The 26549-nt window shown below is 43.3% G+C and overlaps 1 protein-coding gene across 5 annotated transcripts in view; it reads right to left on the bottom strand.

Moving 5' to 3' along the window:
* Itga6 (integrin alpha 6) overlaps positions 1–26549 on the bottom strand; it is a 71542-nt gene that overhangs the window by 15894 nt on the left and 29099 nt on the right. For 3 of the 5 annotated variants that reach the window (XM_011239308.1, NM_008397.4, NM_001277970.1), the window contains 18 exons: positions 25780–25904; positions 23974–24053; positions 22280–22535; positions 19965–20096; positions 16815–17025; positions 15951–16144; positions 15723–15811; positions 14520–14638; positions 8740–8838; positions 8464–8525; positions 4106–4266; positions 3813–3956; positions 1857–1972; positions 1559–1748; positions 1384–1467; positions 1206–1285; positions 978–1055; positions 788–890 (listed from right to left, as the gene is read on the bottom strand). In XM_011239308.1, coding sequence (XP_011237610.1) covers positions 788–890; positions 978–1055; positions 1206–1285; positions 1384–1467; positions 1559–1748; positions 1857–1972; positions 3813–3956; positions 4106–4266; positions 8464–8525; positions 8740–8838; positions 14520–14638; positions 15723–15811; positions 15951–16144; positions 16815–17025; positions 19965–20096; positions 22280–22535; positions 23974–24053; positions 25780–25904 — 2323 coding nt within the window. Of the gene's footprint in view, positions 1–787; positions 891–977; positions 1056–1205; positions 1286–1383; positions 1468–1558; positions 1749–1856; positions 1973–3812; positions 3957–4105; positions 4267–8463; positions 8526–8739; positions 8839–14519; positions 14639–15722; positions 15812–15950; positions 16145–16814; positions 17026–18094; positions 18212–19964; positions 20097–22279; positions 22536–23973; positions 24054–25779; positions 25905–26549 lie in introns of all 5 variants that reach the window. The other 2 variants (XM_017315707.1, XM_011239309.2) reach the window with 1 other exon arrangement.

Genomic DNA, 26549 nt, shown 5'->3' with positions numbered 1-26549 from the left:
GGAGACCTTGCCTCTTTAGAGTGCTGGCTTAGGGCCACGGCCACTCTTGCCATTTCAGGCTTTAAGCTCAATGCTCACCGGCATTTAGGAACTCATTTGCACTATGCAGACCCAAATCCATACGAGGCATAAGGCAGACACCACAGTCCATGTCCAGTTTGTTAAGCTGGACCCAAAGTCACTGTGGTTGCCCACTCTGAGCCTATCACCCATCTGCCTCCTTTGCTGGCAAATACCAAGTCTACTTTCACCACTAAAAAATTGGGCTTGGTGAGAGGGAAGTAAACGAGAGTATTCCTTCAGCCAAGGGCATCAGAAGATGACTTTCTAACAAAGAACGAATTACTTAGGCCTTTTTCTTTGTTTTACAGACCCTGAGGGGGAAAAATAATTAAGTATTACTTCTTGTCTATATTACATGCACATTACAATTCCCAAAAGTTATTCTGTACTTGGGAGAATAAGGTTTCCACTGTTAAAAACAGGCAAACAGGGGCTGGAGAAATGGCTCAGCAGTTAAGAGCACTGACTGCTCTTCCGAAGGTCCTGAGTTCAAATCCCAGCAACCACATGGTGGCTCACAACCATCTGTAATGAGATCTGATGACCTCTTCTGGTGCATCTGAAGACAGCTACAATGTAATTAGATATAATAGTATATACATAATAATATATACATGTTTAAAAAAATAAAAAACAGGCAAACATTTTCAACTGAGTAGTTCCTTAAGATGTCTGCGACTGATCATTGATTAAAATGACATGTAAACATTGTGTCTGGCCTTACCCTAAATTCATACTCTATTAAACTTCCTACTTCATCTTCAGATTTCATAGCTTGCTCACCAACAACTGTACCTCCAAAATACACCTGCGAAGGCTTAGCGACTCTGTCAAATTAAAAAAACACACGTTTCAGTGGGAATTATAAATGGTTCTTTCAAACATTGATTTGTTATGCCAAACACAACACTTACCCGGAGACCGATAAAAGCAATTCAATAACCACTTTTGCCTTCGCTGTAATTGGAGCCAAATTATCCTGATTGCTTGTTCTGAAAATGAAAAGGGGAAACAATGGGGTTTTATTTGAACAGTCAGTTTTCTCATTACAATTACATTTCTTTTATGAGTTAGATCAGTGCTAATTCAGCGACTCTCGGGTTCTCCTGAAGTAAGAATGGAGAGGTTGAAGTTACGCTTACGTTTCCAACTTCAGATTAATATCCAGATCTGTGGTGTCAAAGGTGACCTCGGTTGTACTTAAAATCAGATAGAAAGTAACCTGAAAAAAATATATGGGAAGAGCGGTTACCAATGGCCAGGCCTCTGGGCACAGCACTGGCATTCAGAACAGTAAGACAGTGGGGAGGCATCACCTACACTGGAATTTCTCTTGAAAGGATTTCCGAGCTCACAGTCGGCTTGGGAGCCATTCTGGTTGGCCACACAGCTCAGCTGCTTCTCCTACGGCAGAAAAGGCCTTGGGGTCACGGTTTGTTCACGTGCTATGTGACACCGGTCTTTCCCTCCCTGCTGCTTTCTCAAAAACACTTACAGGGAAAGCCCTCAGTTCTCTGTAAGCGGAATATGTCAGAGTGTCTGGAAACGTGGCGATGAGTTTGGCTTCATGGGCATCGTCGCCATCTTTCCGGGGATTCCTTGGATCCGAAGGGCTGTTGGTCACCGTTATTTCCAGAGCTATATCTTTCTGATCTTTTAGGACTAATTCTGGGATGCCTTTTTGACTATTAAAAAAAAAAGAAAGAAAGAGAGACAAAGACAATCTCAACCCATGTTCAGTTACTTCTGTAACCAAAGCCTAGAGGTCTGTTACTTCTGCTTGTGACTCTTACATTGGAAGGTAAGAGAATTTGTCTTGATTTCCTTCTCGGGTACCAAATTTATACTCTAGCTTAAGGTTGCTGTTACAGACATTGTCGTCTCCACATCCTTCCTTTAAGAAGTGGACCTGTAAGGAACCAAATGCAGAGAGATGAGTTCCCAAAGGTCTCCACAGTCAGTCCACTTCCCTATGATCTTCTACCCTCCTTTGACAAACACTTGGCTCCTGCTCTATCAAAGTGACTTTGACCAGGTCAAGGCGGTGGGGTGCAGCAGAGCATGAGCCCCCACCAAGCTAGAGAATCTGAGTTCCAAGCCCTCCTCTCACACCTGCTTAGCTGTGTGGCTTTAGACAAGACACTTAACTTTCCATTCTAGCTTGGTCTCATATAGGGCAGTACGACTTTACTTTCAGGGGATCTATAGCAGTATCACGACCTTATGCTACCTAAAGTGATTTACATAGCTTAACTCACTTAACCTTCAGGACAGTCTGAGGGACTATCATTCTGTGCCCATTGTACAGATGAGGAAAATACAATTAGGAACAAGGTCTCCTTTCCTGTTATGTTTAACTTGGCTCAGGAGCTAGGAATGTACACAAGAATTAGTAATAGCCAGGTGGTGGTGGCACATGCCTTTAATCCCAGCATTTGGGAGGCAGAGACAGGTAGATTTCTGAGTTTGAGGCCAGCCTGGTCTACAAAGTAAGTTCCAGGACAGCCAGGGGTAATTCAGCAACAGCTGGATTGTGTGTGTGTGTGTGTGTGTGTGTGTGTGGTGGTGGTTGTTGTTTTGAGTTTTTATGAAGATGGGGTGTGAGTTAGGTCTCAAAGTTGCTATATAGTCAAAGATGGCCTTGCCTGTCAGATGCTCCTGTCTCGACCTCCCAAGTGTCAGCACTACAGGCGTGGAGCACTTGCCATTGTTACATGGTGCTGGGGACTGAAGTCAAGGTTTTGTACACACTAGGAAAGCACTCTGCCGACTCAGCCATATCTCTATCCACTGATTGGATTTTGACAGCTAATGTGCAGTGTCAGAGCAAAGCACGTGGTAAGTGCCTGGGAGGCCCTGGGAATAATTTCCAGCACCAAAACAGTAATCAAGATGATAATAATAATAATAGCCAGGCTGTGGGGGCGCACACCTTTAATCTAGCACTCAGGGGGAGGAAGAGGAAGGTGGGTCTCTGAGTTGGAGGCCAACCTGGTCTACAGGGCAAGTTCTAGGACAGCCAGGGCTATGCAGAGAAAACCTGTCTCAAAAGCAAAACAAAAAGATAATAATAACAACAATAATTATAACAATAATAATGCCAGATCAAGATGTCATACTTTCCTAGGCTCATTTCCGCTCTGTCCTAACACACAGATCCCATATCCTACGCCATGCCCAGCAGGCCACAGAATGCACATTTGCTTCCCACAATGACCCGAGCTGCATTAGACACTTTAGTATTTCATTGTGAATTTTTCCTTGCTTTGCTAAGTTTTGCTATTCTTTGGTTTTAATAATATATATTTATCATACTGTGTTGTTCTCGGTGGTAAAATAAAGTATGTCAACTACAGGAGAATGAAGGTTTGGCTAGCTATAATCTCAGTAAGGACCAGGGGCTAAAAACAATGAAGAAAACAAGGAAGAAAATAAAACTCTGGTCCCTAAATTTCATCTTAGGTTGTTATCTTCACTGCTACCTTGAGAAACACCTTCTCAGAGGCCAATTATGAATATAGAAATAAGTGGTATTTCTGTTGATTATTTTTTTCTTAGACAGGATCTGGAACCCTGATTGAGCTGGAATTTGCTGTGGAAATCACACTGACCGTGAACTCAGAGATCTCCTGCCCCTGCCTCCGAGTGCTGGGATTAAAAGCATACACAAGGTCACCATATGTGGCCACAGGAAGTGGCCTGTAAAAAAAAAAATCCAACACTGGCAAAAGAGAAGCCAAGCAGCTTACATCTGTCTGGACCGTTTTGGCTTCATTTGAATTCAGGATGGGAAGAACTTCGGGGAGTGAGTTCACCCGCCGGCGAGAGCTGGGCTCCTGGATCTCCACAGAAGCCGTGATGGGGATGGGACGCAGCTTGTCTCTGATGTTCTCCTGCAAAGGGGGCAGGGACACAGTCAGTGTGCCCAAATGCCAACGGACCTCCGAAACGATGGCAGAGCAGAGATGAACGGTGCTGTTCAGAAACTAAGCGTCTCACAGAACACCGGAGTCCTGTGGAGACGACCCTGGCACACACTCACCTGCAGCCAGAGGGTCTCCTCCATGCACGCCCGCTGCTTCTGCCGATTCAGGGTCAGCTCCTGAGTATACTTTGGCTCGGAACCTTGGTTTCGAAACTGAACTCTCGATGACAACCCTGACTTTCTTCTTTCTTTTTCAGCTTCGAGAATACCCAAAATTGCTAGGTTGGAATGAACAAAATCACGTTAACTTAAAGTGCATCTTCACACCCCCTGAACTACAAAGAAGATGAGTTCTTTTACAGCACTTGCCCCAGAACCTTCGCCTCTCAGAATCTCCTGGAAGGGGGCCTTCTGGTGACCAGAGGGGTTTTTAATCCAATTGTTCTTCCCAGTGCTGTTAGTGTTTTAAATTCTCACTGGACCACCTGGGGGCGCTCGAGAACAAGCTAGAACCTTCTGCAGCAGCTAGGAACCCATCAGTTTCTGGCTGAATATCTGAAACTCAAAGAATACTAAAGATAACTGGAAATCCCCAATGTTCCTGCCCCGGGACTCTTTCAGCCTATGCGTCATGACCTTGGCGGGGGAGAGTCCTTGCTATTTGAAAAGTTGTCTGAGAAAGCAGGCTCCTACAGCAGAACTGGTATTTGCATTATAGCACTGGTAATCAAAGGAGACACATATATTAAAGATAGAAGTCACTGAGAGCAGGAAGAGACACCTGTAATCTCAGTTCTTGGGAACAAGGGGTGCGTTCTTTTACAGGACTGCCATGAACTCAAAGCTACCTTCAGTTACAGTGTGAGTCTGTCTGAAAAAAACAGATTAAAAAGATAGATAGATAATAGATAGAATGGTAGATGACAGACAGATCTGGCTGACATGTGTTCAGTAGCCGGAAGCCAGTTGTTTAGCCTCACACAGCTTTTATACACAAGTCTCCAGCCTGCAGCAGAGGTGGCCAGCTGCTCCGTGGAGGCAGGCCAGGATCGGGACTGTCAGGAGCTCACTTCTGGACTCTGGAATGCATTCTTCACTGGGTCACTGGATGGGGCTACTAACTATGCTTCTCATGGGCCAATACTTCAATCACTTGCATTCATTAAGCACTTGCTAAACCCATCAGAGGAAAGAAAGCACAGGAGTGTACACAGGGAGGAGAAGTCAGCCTCCAAGAAAAACTCAAGAAAATGGAGAAAGCTTATAGTCTACCATTCATGCGAGGGGGAAGGAAATGTCTTTTGAGTGTTTGTTGTTTGTTTGAGACAAATTTCACGTGGCCCTGGCTGCCTGGAACTGCTCCTCCTTCCTGCACGTCCCGAGTGCTGGAGTTACAAGCATGCACCATCACACCTGCTTCATACAGTGCTAGAATGGAACCAGTGCTTTATACTTACTTACACAGCGCCGGGATTAGACCAGGACTTTGTGCATACTAGGCAAGCATTGTACTAACCAAGCCATTTATACTTCTGGCCATGAGACTGTGCGTTTTAATGTCCTCTTTATAAATTAAGAAAGGGCAGCCGGGCATGGTGGTGCATGCCTTTAATCCCAGCACTTGGGAGGCAGAGGCAGGTGGATTTCTGAATTCCAGGCCAGCCTGGTCTACAAAGTAAGTTTCAGGACAGCCAGGGCTACAACACAGAGAAACCCTGTCTTGAAAAACCAAAAAGTAAGAACGGAAATTCTGAACCCTACAGCAAAGGGCAGCATCATCAACAGCTCCAAGTCTCTACCTGGCACACAAAAGCTGGCTGCTTTATACAGAGGCTTAGAGGCCAGGTCTCACCGCCCTTCCCCTTCTGCACTGGCCCCTCTCCTCCTCCTCCTCTCTATCCTCCCCAACTCCAAACTAAACCCTAATCCATTACTCTTCAGATCTTGACCCAGACTTTAACCCAAAAGCCTGTCCTGGCTCCTCCTGAGCCACTGAGAAAATTCTACCTCTGAGGCTATACACTGGGACTTACTGTCCTGCAGAGTGTGGAGGAACTAAGGACAAAGACTGCATCACCCTTGTTCACCAACTGCCACACTTGATAAAAATATCATCCACAGGACAGATGAGTGGAATGGAGTACCTGGCCCCATGCCACCCTACGCAGGGCGTGACACGTATGCATGTGCACACAGTGTGATGCAATCTCTGCACTGAAATCCTATTCACATAGGTAAGACCAAAATTTAGAAGCACTGGCAGTTTCAATAGCAATTTCTCTGTCCATCTGAGATATTCTTAAATGTCACGACTGCCAAATGGAATGCCCCTCATTTTTGGCCTTCTGCAGCCCTGACACCATCCACTTATCAGTGACCTGCTAACTTCCCGATGAACCAAATGAAGGCTCCCAGGCTGAGTGCCCCTCAGGGCAGAAGTAGAGGAGGGCATGGGTACATTAAAACCGTTTAGCTACCAAACCCTCGCTGACCTCTGTAACCTCCAGACAACTCACATCATCTTAAAATCCTTGTAGGTCACCTGTGCTGACCTCCTGAGGAACAAGCCAAGAAAACTCATTAAGGCTCAATTATAAATATCTGTGCATGCAACATCGCACGAAGAGGGCTGTCAAGCTAAAATATCGTGGCCCCACAATAAGCTCACTCTTGGGATACTGGGATATGATGCTGAATGTATTATACTTCTTCAGCTTTGTGGAAATTCTGTTTTATTTCACTGTAAAGTTATTACTGTGGAAGTATAATGAAAGAGTTCTTCCAAGTGAAGAGGCCCACCTATCACAGGCTGCAATAAACACGCAGGTAATGGAATGGGTACATACTATAAAGGAGACGCACATAGCAACAGATGTTGCATTAAGGCTAGAGGAAAGCTCATAACCCCGCTCTATAAAGGCAGTTGTTGGATGGAGCACACCGGTGAGATCTGACACTTATCGTCAAACAATGGTTTGAGGGGGGAAATGTTTTCTCATTTCTTCTCCCTTTACAAGAATCCAGTCTACTCTTATTTCTTGAATTCATTACAAATGCAGGTAAAAAGCATCCAGGTGAAGAAGGTGTGTGTTTGCTTATCATCAAAAAACATGTAACAAGGGGGCTGGAGAGATGGCTCAGCGGTTAAGAGCACTGACTGCTCTTCCAAAGGTCTCGAGTTCAATTCCCAGCAACCACATGGTAGCTCACAACCATCTGTAATGGGATCCGATACCTTCTAGTGTGTCTGAAGACAGTGACAGTGTACTCATATACATAAAATAAATAAATCTTTAAAAAATTAATGCAACAAGAGGTTGGTAAATGGTTCAGGTTGTAAAGTGCCAAGAAAATGAGGAAACACCATTTAAATCTCCAGACTATTGACTTTTTTAAAGCCAGGCATAGTGACCTTCCTGTCATCTCAGTACCAGGGCGGTGGAGATGGCTCTGTCCTGTATAATCCTGAGGACAGAAGTTAGGATCTCCAGAACCCATATGAAAAGCCAAGAAAGGACAGCAGCCTGTGCTCATCAGCCCAGCCCTGGGGCTCACTGGCCAGCCAGCTCTGCTAAAGCAATAAGCTTCGTTTTCAACAAGAGATCTATCTCAAAGAGTAAAGGTAGAGAGCCAGCAATTATGGAAAACACTTGCAGATGTCTTCTGACTTCTACACATATGTGCATGCATACTTACACACAAAAGCACATGCTCGGTTTACCATGTAAGTACATGTATGTACACACACGCACACACACGCACGAATGCCAATCCCACACTGAGCGCCAGAAAAAGACAGTAATTTAATAAATTAAAAGACAAAGTGCCTTCCATCTGGTTGTCTCCTTGATCAGCTTCATAACCCTAGACAATGGTGACTTAGGGGCACTGTTTTAACTGACAGGAAAATTAAACCCAAGGGCCAAGGACTTGTCCTTTGCTGTGAGTCAAGCAGAACTGAAGCCAGAAGCAGCAGCCGGCTCTCTGCTCCTATGGTCAAGCCTTCAGGTACTCAAGGTCCCGTACTGAGCACAGCTTAGACATTGTTGGGCTGCAGTCTCCGTGGGAGGGTCAGTGAGGCTGGTTAACTTGGCGAGTGAACCAGCCGCAGCTGTGCTCTGGCTGCTAGAGCTATCTTTCCACAACAGCCACCCGCCACCTCACCTCACAACCACACAACCCATTTTCCACAGGGCTTTTCAGAAACTGAAAGGGAAGAAGCTGTTGTGACAGCAGGTAAGTGCTCTCCCAAGACATCCCATCCCAAACCTGCTCGCTGCTCTGGAAAATTCAAATGGGGAGCAAATGGAGAGCCTTCCCTCCCTCCTGATTAAAGGGGAGACCACAGACAAACTTCCTCCTCTAGACAAGACTTTATGAGCTCACTTTGGCCACTAGAGTTTTGTTTTCCTGTTATTTATACAGAACTTTCAACCTAGCAGAGAGAAGATGTTTTTAATGTACTGGGCACTTACATATTGGAGGGTTATAACCGGAAGGTTTCGCAGTATATTCAAAACAGGCTTTAACCTTGAGGCTGCATAAAATCAAACACATATTTCTTAAAAGATGCACTGTAGCAGTGGAAGACCCCACCTTGTCCCCAGCCCTCCAGTGTCCCCACTGGCTGCTGGACAGTGTCTCGACTTGTCCCTTTGTCCAGTGCACCCTTCCCCTTCTCAGTGGCTCATCATGTCAAGGAGCTCATCGCCAAGCTGAGAACTGAGCCAGCGCCCAGAAAAGGGACTCACCATATCCCGCTAGGTGAGCCACACATGGACTTCTGGCGGAGGTCAATTCTGTTAGGAGTCACTGTGATGGTTTTTAGAATGTTAATCACTGGCCGGGATCTGTAAACAAGAGTGAGAATGGACCTAAGCCTTTCAGTATCTTTTGAGTCATTCACACATTAGCAGTATTTGCAACAGCTCTGCCTCTTCCCAACCACAGGAGAATGGTATGTGTTGGTGTGACTTCTACACCTACTGTGGGAACAAATCAACTAATGCGTATAAACTTATACAATACTTAAAATTGTACTATATTTAAAAACCAGACATTGCATGCAATGTCTTCAAGCAAATACTTTCTCCATTAAACACACTCACACCCCAGTGATCTTGTATGTTCTTTTCAGACATGTTATCTGTCTATGTTTCTGTTACAAATACTGCCTACTGCCAAATATAAAAATACAGTCTCAACTAAACAGGAGCTTTTTTTTTTTTTTTTTTTTTTTTACATTAAGGATTCTTTGTGGAGGTGTTTCTCATTCATTAACATTTGGGGAGGGACTTGTCCTAGCATATAAATATGACTCATTACCACTCACCTGTTGTGATGCTTAACTATAACAATGTAAAGTCCTCTATGTAATCAATTATCACCAGCAGCCATGCTACAGCCATACAGAAGTCTGTGTTTGGGCTTGAGAGATGGCTTAGAGGTTGAGAGCACTGACTGCTCTTCCAGAGGTCCTGAGTTCAATTCCCAGCAACTACATGGTGGCTCACAACCATCTATAATGAAATCTGGTGCTCTCTTCTGACATGCAAGCATATATGCAGAAGAACACTGTGCATATAATAAATAAATAAATAAATAAATAATTTTTTTAAAAAAAGAGAAATCTGTGCTTACACTTGAGTTTACTTATGAATAAATCCCCAGCAGTAGAGCTTCCAATTCAAAGAACATGCATGTTCAAAGCCTCAGGAAGCAGAGGCAGGAGGGATGCTGTAAGCTCAAGGCTAGTCTGGCCTACATATAGAGTTCCAGGCCAGCCAAGGTTATATAACAAGAACCTGCCTCACTACATAGAGAAACAAATAAACTTTGTTTTACTGAATTTCTAAAAACCTATACATACATATATAAAAGTATAGAAAACAGCTAGGCATGATGGCACAAGTTTGTAATTCTAGCACTTGAGAGGCTGAGGCAGGACTGCAAATTTGAGGACTTCCTGGACTATACAAGTTCAAGGCCAGCCAGTGCTTCATAGTGAGAACCTGTCTGTCACTCAACACTCACTAATTCCACCTCTCCTCCCCCTCCCCCTCCCAACCTCCACACCCCTAACTCAACGTTGGTGAGTTTGGTGATTTTAGATTGCACCCATGAGTGAGATCATGTGACACTGTCTTTCTGTGCCTGGCTTGTTTCACTTATCACAGTGTCTAATTTCATCGCACTATCACAATGACAAGGTTTCATTTTAATAGCTGAACTGTGTTCCGCTGTGCACATGCACATTGTCTTTACCCATCAGCTGATGCTTAGGTTGTTTTGAATAAAGCTGCGATAAACATGGAAGCCTGGGTATCTCTTGCAGCCTTCATTTCACTTCCTTAGCTGATGCATCTGCTGGGTCACAGGGGAGTTCTTTTACTTTTAAAGAAACAACCTCCACATTGCTTCCCAGGATGGTTGAACTAGTTTTAAGTTCTCACCAGCATAAGCATTGCCTTTCTCTACATTCAGGATGGCATTCGCTACCTCTGTCTTTCTGGTAAATGCTATGTCCTAGAGTACGGTAATACATGCATTTTAATTACACATGTTTTAATGATAAATTCAATAACCTCCAAAGATTTATACTGAGCCACCTGACATGTGGTTGTTAACAGGCGTCTGCCCTGTATGTTAATTTTAGTAAGACTGCCAATCATGAACTACTTATTTACCCTTCTTTATCTGTTGGATTCTTCCATTCCTCACCGTAAAAACAGACTAACATCTGGGTATTGTAACACGCATATGGTGATTCGGAGGCTGAGGCCATCTTGAGCACATAGTAAGACTTTGTGTCTTTAACAAAGCCCCACAGTCTCTCTGCAAACCAAAACTTAAACCCTTAACCATTCCCCATCTCTGCTGAGCTCCAAGCCTACAAACAATACTCTAAGTCCTACCCTTTGGCTCTGCTCATTACATGAAAACATCTTTTCTCCCTTATGTTGTTCTCTGGAGCAGAGAAAAAGGACAGCAGAGGCCTTTGGCTTGAGCCATAAGGAGCATCAGCACCTGGTGGCAGTGTGCTTGTGGGCAGAGGGGCATGATGGGAAAATCCTGCCTAACCTTTCACCTTCATTGCTCCCTCCAGAACTAAGAGTGAGTACAGAGTTTCACTACCATGAGGATTCAGCCAGGACCCTGGTGAGCTTGTGGTAAACACGAACATCCTGATGAACATGTTTTTAATAGGAAAATCTTCCAAACCCCAGACAGCCACCTCAACCTTCTTGAATCAATGCACTGGTAGCTGCAGAGGGTGCCAAGCCCATCCTGGGGAAGGCAGGCATGAGGAACGGTGATGGGGAGGGCAGGCCCAGGAACAGTGAATACTCCCACATACCCCATTTCTCCATGTTTCCTACTGACCTCATCCTATCGTACATTCAGACAGCTGTGGATTTCCAGGACACTAACTAGATGCAGTCTTGAGTTCTGACAGCAAACTCAGAAAGTGAAAAATCTGTATCCTTTTACTTATTGTACTTATTCATGCATTTTAAAATAAGTTGCCATCCAGGGTTTTGCATATTAATTTCTTCATTAGTACATACATTCCAAAATATTTGAACACACTTGGCTGTGAGTCTGCTTTAATTTAAATTTTTAAAACACATAACACACGCAGAACACAGCATATAACATGATAGGAAGTGTGTCTTTTCATGCACAAGGCAACTCTTATGGTTAATCTGCCACATGGCTAATTTCAAAGACACTTGGGAGGTTCAGGCTGGAGGACGGTCTGAGTTGAGGAGTTCAAGACCAGCCTGGGCAGCAACATCAAGTGCACGTCTCACTAACAATGAAAGTGTCCTGAGATGGTTTCTTCTCCCAGGAGTCTTTGGAGGAAGATTATATTTCAGTTGCAGAGGATGCCTGTAACACCTCACATTTTTCTCAAAGTCAGCTCTGAGCCTACAGCACAGAGCCCTCAGCTCTGAGCCCATAGCACCAAACCCGCAGTGCCCAGTCTGCCGCATGACGTTACACCTTATTACCCATTTCTCTAAAGGGAATTTTAAGAAATAAAAATACTCTAAAGTCAAATTTAAAAAGAAAAATGAACAAACAATCCAAACCAGAAACCACATGTGTGTGATAACACACTGCTATAATCCAATATAATCCATGCACCTTGGAAGAAGTCAAAGAAAGAGTGGGCCAGTTTCAGGCCAGGCTGGGTTACAGAGCAAGGCTCTGTCTCAGAAACAAAACAAATAAAAATAAAACCCCAAAACCCAATCAATCAAATGGTTCCTGTTCTCTCTTTATTTTTTGTTTTTGTTTTTGAGACAGAGTTTCCCTGTGTAGACCTGGCAGTCTACTCTGTAAACCCAGGCTGGTCTTGAATTTACAAAGATCCGACTGCCTTCCCCGCTCCCCCTCCTCCCGCCCCTCCCCCCCAATCCCCCATGGTGTGCACCACTATGCCTGGCTTTCAGATGGCTCATTTTGAGAGAAATGTAAATTAAATCAAAAGGTAAGATCACTTAACTAGCAAAAATTAGATTCATATATAATACTGTTAAGTCTGTGAGAAAATAACCTCTCAATGAATATAAAGTAATATATGTATATGTAATAAGTATATGTATTAATGTAAGTGGTTGCTATCCTATATCCTATGAACTTTAAGAACATCATATAGGGATGTATATAATGTAATATATCATGTAGTTTTTAATAAAAATCCAACACTATCTACATTTTCCATCAGTTTTAAAAATTAACTCAGCATGTTTATAGCAGGCTACCACTATGTCATACAGGACAACTGTAGGGGTCTATTCTTTTCTTCTGCACCCAGAGGACCCAGGGATGGACCTTAGGTGGCACTGAGCCAGCTTGCTGGTCTAATTTTTTACATATTATTTTAAAACCGGTAGACCTACTTGGCCTGGACTTTAATATGTAAATCAGGCTGGTCTCAACCTCCCAAGTACTGGGGCTACAGGCATGAGCCACCTCGTCTGGCTAGACATTAAATTTTTACATTAACCAGGTTAGGAACAACAATACCTGTGGTCTTTTACTGACCATAAAACAACAGAGCTGCTCTCACCCGTTACGTCATTCTGAGGAAGCGGAATATTTAGGAACTTCATTTTCTCTACATTTGAATTAACACTAATTAACAACAACAACAACAACAACAACAACAAAAACCCAAGGAACTTCTACTTAAAAACCAAACTTTCTCAAATGGGGATTGTCAGGAGTGACGGAAACGCATCCAGCAGCCCACTTTGCAGGACCACAGCCTCTGAGCGTCTCTGGGTGAACCCAAATCAAGTCTGCAGATGCACACAGAGACTTCCCTTTCAGAAGCTCAGTGTGAGGAGCTGGCTGTGGGCTGCACAGCCAGAGCTCATGTTGCAGAAACTCACTGTCAGGAACTGACCGAGAGAGCATGACAAGTAAGAGGGTTTTTTTTTTAACTGCTGCTTTTTGTACCATGGGCTGGAGGGAAGGGAGGCATTTAAACCATCACCAACGATACGGCAGCTGGTCAGATAAAACGTAAACATGTCCATCCACAGCTCGTTACCCTCATTCAGAAAAATACCCAGAGACAGGGACACGCGTCATAAGGCCACACGGGCCAAAGCATGTTACAAACAATTGGGAAGTATTTTTTTATTAGCATGGCATATAGAAGATTGGAAACATAAAAAAAATAATACTAATTTTGGAGCTTTAGAATGGATGGTAAAACAAGTTGAAACAAAAGGGAAAATAAGATTTCCTTTATATGTTTTACTTTTTCATCAATAGGAAAGTTGCTTTTAAAAAATGCTTTTGGGGGCTGGAGAGATGGCTCAGCAGTTAAGAGCACTGACTGCTCTTCCAAAGGACCTGGGTTCAATTCCCAGCAACCACATGGTGGTTCACAACCGGCTGTAATGGGATCTGATGCCCTCTTCTGGTGTGTCTGAAGACAGCAACAGTGTACTCACATATATAACATAAATAAATCTTCTCATGTGTACGTGTACATGTTTTTCATGTGTAGGCAGGTACTCGAGTATGTGTGGAGAAGCACCGTTGACTCTGAGTGACTCAAGAGATTCCTTGATTACACTTGCACTGTATTCGCTGAGGCAGGGTCTTTCAATTAAACCCAGTCCTACTAAAGTCTAGTGTTACTAGCTAGCTAACTCCAGGAATCCCTTCCGGGGCTGGAGGGCCACCACACCTACCCAGCAGTGCTTGGCAGGTACCTTGAAGCCAGAGCCATCTCCCCATGATTCAAAAAAAAAAAAAAAAAAAGGTTTTAAAGATATATTTAGGAAGCAACACTTTCCATGAGTCCTGACACATTTTATTCCAAATCAGTTCAATATGAGCAAGAAATTACATAATTTTTATCATATACTATTATATCCCATCCAAAAAAAATCTTCAAATTTATACAAGCCTTTGCTTCAAAAAAAAAAAAAAAAAATCAAGACAATAGTAGTTAGAGTAAGACCATTCTGAAGCTTGGTTAACCAAAGGCAAAGGCAACACGCACCTGAAAATAGTGACCGAGTCTGAGAGGGAGCCCACAGCAAGGTCGGGGTAGGAATTCCGATCCAGGTCCATATTCCCAGCGATTGAATAGCCGAAGTAAGGCGATGTCCCCTCGAGAACCTGGAATACACGGGGCACTGGAGTGAACACTGGGCCACTAACTGAGCTGGCTGGCTACCTCTGAGAAAAACACAAACGAGCTAGGGAGGGAGTTCAGGGGTACAGCACTTCCCTGGCACGGACAGAGCGGTGACTGGGGTCCCTGTCACCACGAGCAGGAACAAAGAAAACAGAGAAAGAAAAAGATAAATTTCATTCCAAACAAAAGCTTCCGTTCACTTTCAAACAAGCTATATTACATTATGGGTGTACAGTATGATTTATTTCATATCGTATGATTTATTTCATAAAATCCACCTGAGTCACAGAGTATATTCCAAAGGACAAAAGCCTATTTTGTTTATTAAGTTAAACAGAGTAGTTTAAAATCAAATCTAACCGCACCCCCCCCCCCCCCCCCGTCGTATTGTCAAAACAAGTTAGAACTTTTGCTGTCTGAATTCTCTGTGTAATTACAATCCTCTATTCGTCTGCTCAGTTTCAATTCTATTAAACCCACTGCTAAGGGCAACAGAGCACAGGCCACCCCCAGCCGCTTCCTGGACAGAACGGTCCTCACCCTGGGTTTATGCTGATTTCCTAACTTAGTTAAGACATTTTACAGTTAAAGCAAGCAGGTCACTGCATCTGTGTAAGTGAGCCAAAGCCATCTCCCAGTTCACACAGGGCTTGAGAGATGGCTCACCCAGGGGACTCCCGTTCTATTCCCTGCACCTGTGTCAGGAGGGTCACAACCACCTGTAACTCTAGTTTCAGCAGATCCGATAACCTCCTGAGGGGCGTTCTCTTTCTCTCTTCCTCTCTTCCTCTCTTTCTCTCTCTCTCTCTCTCTCTCTCTCTCTCTCTCTCTCTCTCTCTCACACACACACACACACACACACACACTCTGTCTCTCCTCCCTCCCTCCCTCCTTCCCTGTCCCTTCCCTCCTCTCTCTCACACACATAATTAGAAGTAAAATAAAAACTTTTTTAAAATTCATACTATTGAATATTTGAAACAAATACGTGTGAAGATTAACGTAATCCTACATACAGGTAGAAAGCTGACACTGTTCACTGTTTTAGAGACGTTATCTGGTTACCTGTGTTGGCTTGGTAATTATGCCAGTCGGGGATCCATGATAGATAAAAACCTTCCCCAGATCATCATAGGGAGCTCCAACAGCAATATCTGTTGACACAACATTTTTTTAAAAAATTACCATTTAAAAAAATACTACAGCGCCTTAAAGTAAGATGCATAAGTATGCTCATTAGGTACCCGACCAACTGGTCTAGGACTGGTGATCATTTCATAATCTATCACCCACCTGGATAGCCATCTTGGTTAATATCACCTATATTTTTCACAGAGATTCCAAACATCGAGTCTTTGGTCCCATTTAGACGAATCGGCTTCACATTACTCCATTTGCCTTGCTGGTTAATGTAGACGTAAACTGCACCCCCGACTTCACCATCCCTATCAAAATACTGTGGAGCTCCGATAACAATGTCTTGCCACCTAGAAACACAACGAAGGGGAGAGCTAGGGACCACTGCTAAGATGCCAAAAGGCTTAGGGAAATTACTAACAATCCAGGCTCCAAGAAACACAACAACAGAGAGCCTCAAATCAAAGACTCACATGTCATCAATTAAAATACTGAACAGAAGATCTGCGATAAGCCAAGGAAATAGCGAAGGTAGCAATTTAAAGGCAGCTCCTCAAGTCGGAGCCACAGAACAAGAGGACTTCCAACAGGGACCTGCCACTCCATTTCCATTTCCAGCTGGCCCTAAGAGCAATGAATCCTCTAGGTATCAACATGGTCACCACTTCCTGCTTTCTGTGAGACGTTCTGGATGCTTAACAGCTGTGCCCTTTACCCCCAAGAAACCAGAGATTGTCATGTAGCCGATATCATTTTCTAAGTCTTTTTTTTTTTTTCAAATTTAAATTTTTAAGAAATTATGGTCTCCAAACTCAAGTGAAAGCATAGCATTTAAAAGGTCATTCCACACCACGGGGCTGGGGCAGGGGGATGATGATGAATGCCCAGCTGTCAATCAATGATGAAGACAGGATAGTAAAGCACGTTTTTTTAATCAACGAACCCGTAGTCCCTTCTCTAGACCTACGGAAGGCAGCCATCAGCAACGTTAGCTGAACATAACAACAAAGATATGCTTACCCATCTGCATTGAGGTCCACCACTGCCACATCATAGCCAAACGAGGAAGCCAGGCCTTCTCCGTCAAATATATACTCAGGGAGCAGATGCGCGGACTTCATGTCTCTTTTTAGCAAAACTACAGCCCCACTGTGATTGGCTCTTGGAGCACCAGACACAAAAGTGATGTCATCTTTAGAAACAATACCCTTCCCTGAGTCCAGTGAAAAGCCTAGAAAAACAATACAGAGCCGCATCAACCCTGACCTTTGGGAGGACACTGAAGTGCTAATTCCACTATAACCTTTCCCTCTGCATCCTCACACACCTCTCCACACCATCCGTCCCTCTACTTCCACATTTACTACAGGAGTCATAGTGCTAAAGGACTTGACAGGTCAAAGGCAAAGGGCTACACCACTTTTACTGCTTTCTATAAAGACTTTAAAAAACCACTTTTATGCTATTTAGCACTGGTATAGCTTGAATTGTGAACTACTCACCCATCTTAAGAATCAAATCAAATCCTATTCTGATATTAAAACTATGACAAAGGAAGAGCAAGCCAGATACTGGAGTGCCTAGGAATGCTACATCGTAGTGCTCATTACAGAGTGTAAGTTACAGGGTTCTTCACTGACCAGTGACTTACATGAACAGCATCTATGCTTTCCAGTCTGCTTGGTAATCGGGTAAGAGCAAATACTAATACATACGGTAAGTAGCATCTCATTACTTTGGACCAAGTCAGTTCTCAGGCACAAACATGCAAACAAACCATGCATGGTGATTCAGTCATTTGAGAACCTCGCATCAACAATAGAGGTGAGTGAACTGTCATTTGGATCAGTGACATATTGTTCAAAGGGCAGACAACATTGGAATGTCCAATTATAATGCACTTGGGGTGACTCTAAGGTCTGCTAGAAAAGCAGATAGAACTATCCATTGCCAAAACTCTTCAAATGAATCCATCTCGCTCTCTGTATAAAAGCAGCTGGTGCAGAATAACATTAACTTCACCCTTTTTGTTGGGTTTTATTTATAAAAAGCGTCACCACTACTGTCGCAGTTCTCAAATTGTGAGGTGAATTGAAAATATGATGAGCCCCAAGTTTAGAGCCGGGAGACATGGCTGACCCAGTGCTGAAAACCATCTGGCCACTGAGCATGCTTTTTCTATGTGTTTCACTGGAAATGAAATAGAAAATAAGAAGATTTATGCTCTGTATGGACCAAAACAATTTTGAAATGACCATGAGCAAGGCAATAATTCATTTGTCATCTCAGAGGTCACAAACCTAAGTAGCTATTCATCATCACATCAGGGAATGCGTCAGGCCGCTCCCTGGGAGGCCGTGTTTTATAAACAAACTGATCGGGATCTGTATAGGAAAGGCTGGTCAGAAACAGCAGGCCTGTCCGTGTGCATGGAGAGATTGAAGAAAAACGGTTAAGCAGTGTGGTAAGAGGCCGGACCGTGGCGTCGTGTCTGACAAGCAGTGCCCCTTCCACAGGCTCAGGCAGATCATTACACCCTACACCCACTCATCTTTGGAAATGAGAACCTCGCGGCACAGACCAGCAAAACGTAACAACGTACACCGGACTTCTTTCTCAGACATATACTTTTGAGGAAACCCATTCTGAAGGAGGCAAAGGGGTCTGAGAACAAACAAACAAAGTGGCTCACATCTCCCTATGTTCTACCAGTAGCCTGTTTATAAACCCCAAGGGCATCTGAATGACCAAACTTCTGGCTTGTTCACCGGAATAATTAATATTAGATGCAACCCATCATAAAATGATCCCTTAGTAGCACATATCCCGAAAGAGAGCTTGCTAGTTAATATATGCCCATGGAAAAGAGTGGTTTGTTGCCATTTTCCTGGAAGATCCTAGCCCAGAGAGCCTGTCTTGTCCCGCAAAGCCACTAACAGACCTCGTGCACGCAGTCGCTACATGGGCGCACTGTTTTTCATGAGTGTTTCTCTATTGCTTGGGAAATTAAGCTCCCTCAGTAAACACAGGGAGGGGCAACAACAATCTTTAATAATACTGTAAATGTGTAAAGTACTGACCATAGTACCCTACTCATAGAACAAGTGTTTAATAAGCAGCTGCTATAAACGTTCTTTCAATACTGTCTTATCAAGTTTGTAGAGAGGGTGGGAATGGTGCATGAATTGGTATGGGATTTTCTTTTTTCATAAATACTACTGCTCATGTGTATTTATACAATTAGATTTACTTACATGTATGTTTACTGTAGCATACTGTTTAGATGTATTTACTTATTCAGAGCAGCTTTTTCTCCCTTTTTATTAAACCTTCCATTGTTCCAGTAATATCTCTAGAATATGTGTATTCCCCTGCCCATCACTTTTTAAAAATAGGTTACTATGTAGCTCTAGAAGATTTTTTACATTTTTCCAAGAAATGTACAGTAATTATTCTTTATGTCAACTCACACCAAGAATTAAAGCTTTTAAAAGCCTTTGTGTAATTACCATAATGTGCAGGAATAATTTAGGACACCATTAGTAATGCAAACAAGCCTCAGGAGTTAAGGAATTGGCACTTAGACACAATCTGGGTGTTCTCCAAGCTGCGTTAGCAGGTCCTAGTTGGCCTCCTCTGGGACGCCCTGTGCCACCCACAGGGCCCTCTGACATGGAGCTCAATCCAGTCGCAGGGCCAGGCCTTTGAGAACAGCAATCACCAAGGAAGGATCTGGAAGCCCTGACCTGCCACTTAAAAGTAACTTTGTGAGTGGAGCTCTTAAGTGTTTGTCTAAAAATGGCCCTGAAGGCAGAGGAAGGACCCCTCAGCCTACTCTGAACACCCAGACATTTCCTCATGGCTTCACGATGGTCCTGCTGCAGTCTACACAGGCTACCATCAGCTCAGGAAACGTAGCTCCCTTCCAAATGGGAGGAAGCATGATTTGGAGGTGATGGCAGATTCCACCCCACTTTGTGGAAGCTCAGGCCAGAGGAGTCAGTCAGCAGGCAGCCTGCCTTCCCACGAGCACAGAGGTGAAGCTGAAGCAAACACAGCAAACACAGCAAGGCCCCGGCTCCCACCAGACCTAGTCCCAGCTCTGGGTCCTCAGGTGGAGAGTCACCCAGTGTCTGAGGAGACAGGTGTGGTGCCTCTGCTGGCTCCTACCTAGGTAACTGTTAGCAGGAACGGGCACGAGACTTTCATCATGATCAGTCTCTCCACCAACTTCATAGGGCCCATCTTCAAAGATGTTCATGTCAAAAAAAGTGTTATTCTTTTGTTCTACACGGACGATCCCTAAAGGAATGAAATGGAAAACAACAACAACAACAACAAAAATAAATAAATAAATAAAAAATAAAGATGAGACAAAATAAAACAGATGGTTCTAACAAACATGTAGAAGGAGAAAGAGAATGAAGAGGTGATGTTTAAGATTCTTCAACATGGTCATGTAAGTTTTTCCTTTTATTTTGGTGGTGGTAGTAGTGTTTCAAGACAGGATTTCTCTGTATAGTCCTGGCTGTCTTGGAACTCACTCTGTAGACCAAACTGGCCTCAAACTGAGATTAAAGGTGTGTACCATCATATTTGGCTTTCAGATGGCTCATTTTCAAAGAAATGCAAATTAAATCAAAAGGTAAGACCACTTAACTAGCAAAAATTAGATTCATCATATTTAATACTGGTAAGTACTGGGATTGAAGGCAGGTACCACTACCACCCAGTGATCATTTAAGTTTTTATGTGAAAGAAATCTGTTCTAGGAATCTTAAACATCACCCATGCATTCTAATAAACTATTTTTATTACGCCAAGAAGCTAGATGGAAAATGGAATGTTTGCTTAGTCAACAGAAATCTGTGGAAAACTAAATCTGAATGACACGACCTTGAAATAAATGACTATTTTGTTATCTATAATTCTCTATCAAGTTTCCTTTTCTGTAGTGTAAAGTGAAAATAATATATGCATCACCTCCTTAAACTGCTTTAATGAAAATTTCATCTTTTGGAAATTCTACAATTCTTAGAAATATTTCAGTATATTAAACCCAAATACAACATGACCTTTTAAAACTAACATTTTAAGTCAGAGCTGGTAAGCTGGAAGATTTATTTTCCATGAATTAAAATGGACCTAACTGGTGGGTGTTTTTATTGTTCTGTTTTACAATATAATGGCCATCTACTCCTGCCAAAAAAGACTCTTTCTAGATACAAAATGTTCTTTCGGTGAGGTTTGGTTCTATGAAAGAGTCTATCATAGATGTGAGTGAGGAAAAAGGGAGAACTCTCCAGTGTCAAAAAATGACGTATGCAGGCTCAAGGGCCATTTTAATAACAGTTGAGACTAGAATTTATGTGTGTGTATGTGTGTGTGAGACGCTGGAGAGGCCCTCACATACATGCTAGCAAGCCCTATATATCAAACTACACCCCTGCTCTTTTCACAAATAGTTTTAAAAGAGTTCTTTTTAAAAATATATCTTTTATTTTAGTGTGTGTGTGTGTGTGTGTGTGTGTGTGTGTGTGTGTGTGCGTGCGTGCGTGCAAGCACATGTGTAGTTACAGGCAGTTGTGAGCTGTCTGATGCAGGTGCTGGGAACTAAACTGGGTTCCCTGCAAGGCTGGTGTGTGCTCTTAAACACTGGGCCATCTCCCGGCCTCACCCAATTCCTGCCCACACACTTTATTCTGACTCAGGGTTTTCATGAAGTGTCGAGGCTAGCCTTGTTTTTTTGGTTCTCATGCCTCAACCTTCCACATCGTAATTTTTTTTTTTTTTTAATTTCACAAAATGTTTTATTCCCAAACCAGATGTGGTTCTCTTCATCATGGATTACAGCAGTTTTCTATATTCTTCCTAAGTTTTCCAGAGAAACTGATGTTAATTAAAGGAATTGACCCGACTCATCTGATCAGAACCATGGGACATTTTCCTCCCACGCCCCAATGTCTCCTTTTCTCACCATAATATAATACTGCCAAACAGCGTTACCTCACATTGCCTCCAATTTTTGCCTCAAAAAAATCCCCCATCTGCCAGCCATCCGTTCTTTTTGTTATTAACTATTAGTAGAACATGACCTTCTAAAATAACACACAATGCAATGTCCACGTTAACACAGTCCTTTGTGCATACCATTTACTTCAACAGCAAACAGTTTTACCTTTCAAGTAACAAACAGAAAACAACAACAAAAACAAACAAAAACCACAACCAACAACAACAAAAAACCCAAACCCTATTAATTACTACATTCTTAGAGAAAAAGATTAACCACTTCCACAGATGAAGAAAAACCCCCGACCCTAAAACATTTAACATTTACTGTTAAAATCCATAGGAGAGATTTTATTTTAATATTCTACCTGCTTTAGTAAACACCTTATAGCCCATTTAAAATGTACTAAACCATGGGCATATTATAGAAACTTTACTGATATCCCAGGTGTCTGTAAATACAGAGGCCATACCTTTCCAGTTGTAAGTCCCTGGGGCTCCAAAAACAATGTAATGAAAGTCCTTAGTGAAAGTAGCCGCTACTCCTTGCTGACAGGAGCCAAACTTTTCATGGCCTCTCAACCGGCCATCGCAGAAACTCCAGTCTCCTCCGTCCATATCATCTTCAATTCTGAGATTCTGACTTAGGACATAACATCTTCCAAAGATATCCCGCGACTCCTGCTTCGTGTTGACGTGCTGCCGTTTCTCATATCGATGTGCACACGTCTGTCAACAAGTGGAAATGGTAAACCCTGTTATTTAAAACTTGACAGAACTGGGGGCTGAAGTGATGGTGCAGTGGTTTAGAGCATCTAAACTGTTCTTCCAGAGGTCTTGAGTTCAATCCCCAGCTACCACATGGTGGCTCACAACCACCTGTAATGGGACCCAATGCCCTCTTCTGGTGTGTCTGCAGACAACTATAGTGTACTCACATACATAACACGACATAAATAAATGAATCTTTAAAAACAAAACAACAACAACAACAACAAAAAACTTGACAGAACTGGAACGCTTAGCAATAATAAAGAGGTTGGTTCTAAGTAAGATGATTAAATATGTCCTTATCCAGGGAGGGGATCCCAGAGCATACCAATCACCCCCCACTCCGAGAGGTCATGACCAAGACAGAGAGGACCCAGGGCTTCTGCCTTACTCTTAAGAGAATAAAGCCTCATTCCAAGTATTAACATACCAGTTCACATCCACAGGCAATTCACCTGTAAATTCACCTGCACAGAAAAAAAGGCAACACCACCTCCCTGCGTCTTCTTTATTTAATTGGCTTTTAATGGCTGTAAATAACTGCGTCCTGGACAGGGGCAAGGACATATTTTCTCAGGAGATAAAGCAAACACAGCTAAGGCAGAGGTGTTCTCTTTCTCCTGGCACTATCCCCTGGCAGTGAATCCCAGTTGATATTCTGTGCTCTCAAAGTCTTGAGAACTATTCCCCATCATTAAAAGGCAGAAAGAATTACCCAGCCCAGAAAGACAGAATACTCTCCATTTTCTAAAGGGTCTTTGTGGTTACTTCCATGGAACCCAGTCTGGGTTAGTTACAGGGAACCCAGTTGATATCCTATACTGTGCCCCTTAAGTATAAGCTTCTCATTGCTCTCGAGTTTCTGTGTAAACTTTATTACAGCAACTAGACTGTGAAAGAGACAAGGTCATGCTCTTCCCACCAGCCTACCCATCAAGCTGCCTGCCTTCTGCCTGAGAAGGTTAAGGGTAAACAGAGTAAAGGTGAAGTGTTTGTCCTTAGTCATCCCCATGGTTTACAATACTTTTGTCTATAAAACTCCAAAATGTTCCTAGGGCAGAAATGGTATCCTTTGGCTTTGCTTTTTCACTTTGTTTTTGTCTAAAGAGCAGCTAGTATTAGAGATGTTAAAAAAATGTGTTATTAAGGTCTTTGAATCTGGATATTTTAAGGTCTCTCTCTCTCTCTCTCTCTCTCTCTCTCTCTCTCACACACACACACACACACACACACACACACAGAGGAGACTTGAAGTTTTGGCTCATTCCTGGCATCAGGTCTGGTGTTAGAGCAGGGTGCTTCTTGCTCAAAGGTAAACAGAGGCAGGAGCTTGGTGGCCACTGCTGTGAGCCCATAGCCAGTCAGCACTGAGGATGGTGCGGTTTTCCACACTTACCACCACTTTGCCCCCTGGACCTTGGCTCTGAACAGTGACTCCCATCCACTGGTCTTCCTTGCTTTCTGACATAGGATCAGCTGCAGAAGAACATGGGTAACACTGACAGTTAGTGTGTTGGAGTGACCAGAAGCCTACACAGATCCACAGGGTAACATAAGAAGACTCCACGCCTGGCTACACAGGAAACTCAGTGAATCCTGAACATTGGTTTCTTATCTCAAGGAGACTGTGACATGGTTACCTGAATCATTCATAAAAACTCTATACCTAGGATGTTTGAAACTTGTGTAACGGAGAAGTAGATGCCTCTGATGCAGCAATGTAAAACATAGTGTCTCAACTAACAGAAAATGGGTACTTCTCTGTTCATTCCTCAATGCTTTATACAACAGACTCAATTATTGTCTTAAATGGAGAAGGGAAAGAGAATACACAGAAATATCACCATGTGTTCATTTCATTATCAATTTAAATCTATTTTTGCCTTCCTTAATGAGAATAAAAATATTAAGGTGCTATCTAGATACTAAGACTAGTGGCATTTTACCCTTTTTTCTTTACATGTATCTGTATATTTATAGGTTTTCTGCCATTATTATGGAGCATTTCCTAATCAGTAAGAACACACTATTCCTGAAGAATGCAGGCGACAATGCGAACACGAGCCTGCTTGTCTACTTAGGCCAATAATCAAATTTGGTTTCCTCCAAGCTTCTGGGAACACTAATGGCTCTGCCCAGCCTACCGGAAACCAGGTAAATTAGCTGGTGGTACATATGGACTCCATTATGGCATCTTCCAGCCACCCAGAGGCTTTATAAAATGGGATATTAAAATAAAAGGGAAACAAGCCTGTCTTTCAGAGGTGGCAGCTTTAGCTGGGTAAGAGTCGGGAGTTTAAAAGACCCTTTTGGAGGCTGGAGAGATGGCTCAGCTGTTAAGAGCACTGGCTGCTCTTTCAGAGGAGCTGGGTTCAATTCCCAGCACCCACATAGCAGCTCACAGCTGTCTGTAACTCCTGTTCCAGGGGTTCCAACGCCCTCACATGGACATATATGCAGCCAAGTCACCAATGTGCCTCCTGAAGAATTTTGAAACTTATTTTGGCTCTACCCTAACTCTTGTACCACAATCTCCAGGGAGATTTTACTCATGCTGTTCCGTTCTCATTTTACAGGATTTTCAAGAAAAGTTTTTCAGGGCTAGAGATGCAAATTGGTGGTAAGGCACTTGAATAGGATACACAAGGCCCTAATACCACAAAAACAGGCAAACATATACAAATACATGAGTTAAATAATAAAGAAAAGTAAACAAAATAAGTCTTTCCCCCCAGTTTTTTGTTTGTTTTTTTGTTTTGTTTTTGAGACAAGTTTCTCTGTGTAAACTCCTCTGTAAACCAGACTGGCCTCACACTTACAGAGATCCGCTTGCCTTTGCCTCCTGAGTGCTGGGATTAAAGGTGTAGGCTGTCACCACCTGGCTTCTGCCCCCCTCCCCCAACATTTTAACAATACGTGACTTTTTTCCCCCCTTCTAGTGTTTCTTCACAGCCATGAACTCAATTTTGCAACAGTCTCAACAGACCACTAGGTGGCAACATAAACACACCATTCTAGTTTAACCGGGATGAACCGAGGCAACAAGTATTTTCAGGACAGATAAAACACTCAAGACTGACAAAAAATTAAAAGTGAGAGGCCTTCTCTGCAGGAATAAATGCTTTGTTTCCTGTCCTATCTGGTGGCAAGTGTCACATGGCACAGACAGGCTGGCCAAACGAACAGTGAGGGCAGAACACACCGTCATTATCAAATTCAATCCGTGTACAAGGTCCCCGGGAGGTGATGTCACAGCTGTACAGGCCCCCTGTTCTGTTCGCCCTCTGCAGCGGGAGTGCTTCTGCCCGAGGTGCCCCCACAAGCAACCTGGTGACAAAACAGAAAGAACTTAGGGACTTGAATGTTGCATATTTTAAAGTCTAGCCAGAGCTGTGGGCATCATTCTCTGCCCTGCAGCCCACGAGTCCCACAGCTGCTGAGGAGTGGAAGAGAACAAAGATAGAGGCTTCCGGGGCACAGGTCTCACAGCTGAGACGGAATGACACCTGGTGTCAAACAGAGGAGAGTGAGCCTGTCCCTTACAGAACTGGCAGGTAGCTGGGCGCAATGCTGGTATCGGAAGACACTCTTCATAGAACAAGCATAGACCATGTGACTCACAGAACAGTTTTCTCTCTCAACTCTAGGTGGGAAGCAGCCATCATGTTCTATCTAGTAGGTACACATCTGTTTCCAACGCTGCCTCCCCCCCCCCCCCCCCCCCCCCAGGTACTGTACTGGCTGGTTTTGTGTGTCAACTTGACACAAGCTGGAGTTATCACAGAGAAAGGAGCTTCCCTTGAGGAAATGCCTCCATAAGATCCAGCTGTAAGGCATTTTCTCAATTAGTGATCAAGGGGGAAAGGCCCCTTGTGGGTGGTGCCATCTCTGGGCTGGTAGTCTTGGGTTCTATAAGAGAGCAGGCAGAATAAACCAGGGGAAGCAAGCCAGGAAGGAACATCCCTCCATGGC

Source organism: Mus musculus, chromosome 2, assembly GCF_000001635.26.
Source record: "Mus musculus strain C57BL/6J chromosome 2, GRCm38.p6 C57BL/6J".
Lineage (NCBI taxonomy): Eukaryota > Metazoa > Chordata > Mammalia > Rodentia > Muridae > Mus > Mus musculus.
Note: the sequence above shows the minus strand (reverse complement) of the source record. Positions and strands in the feature narration are given on the sequence as shown.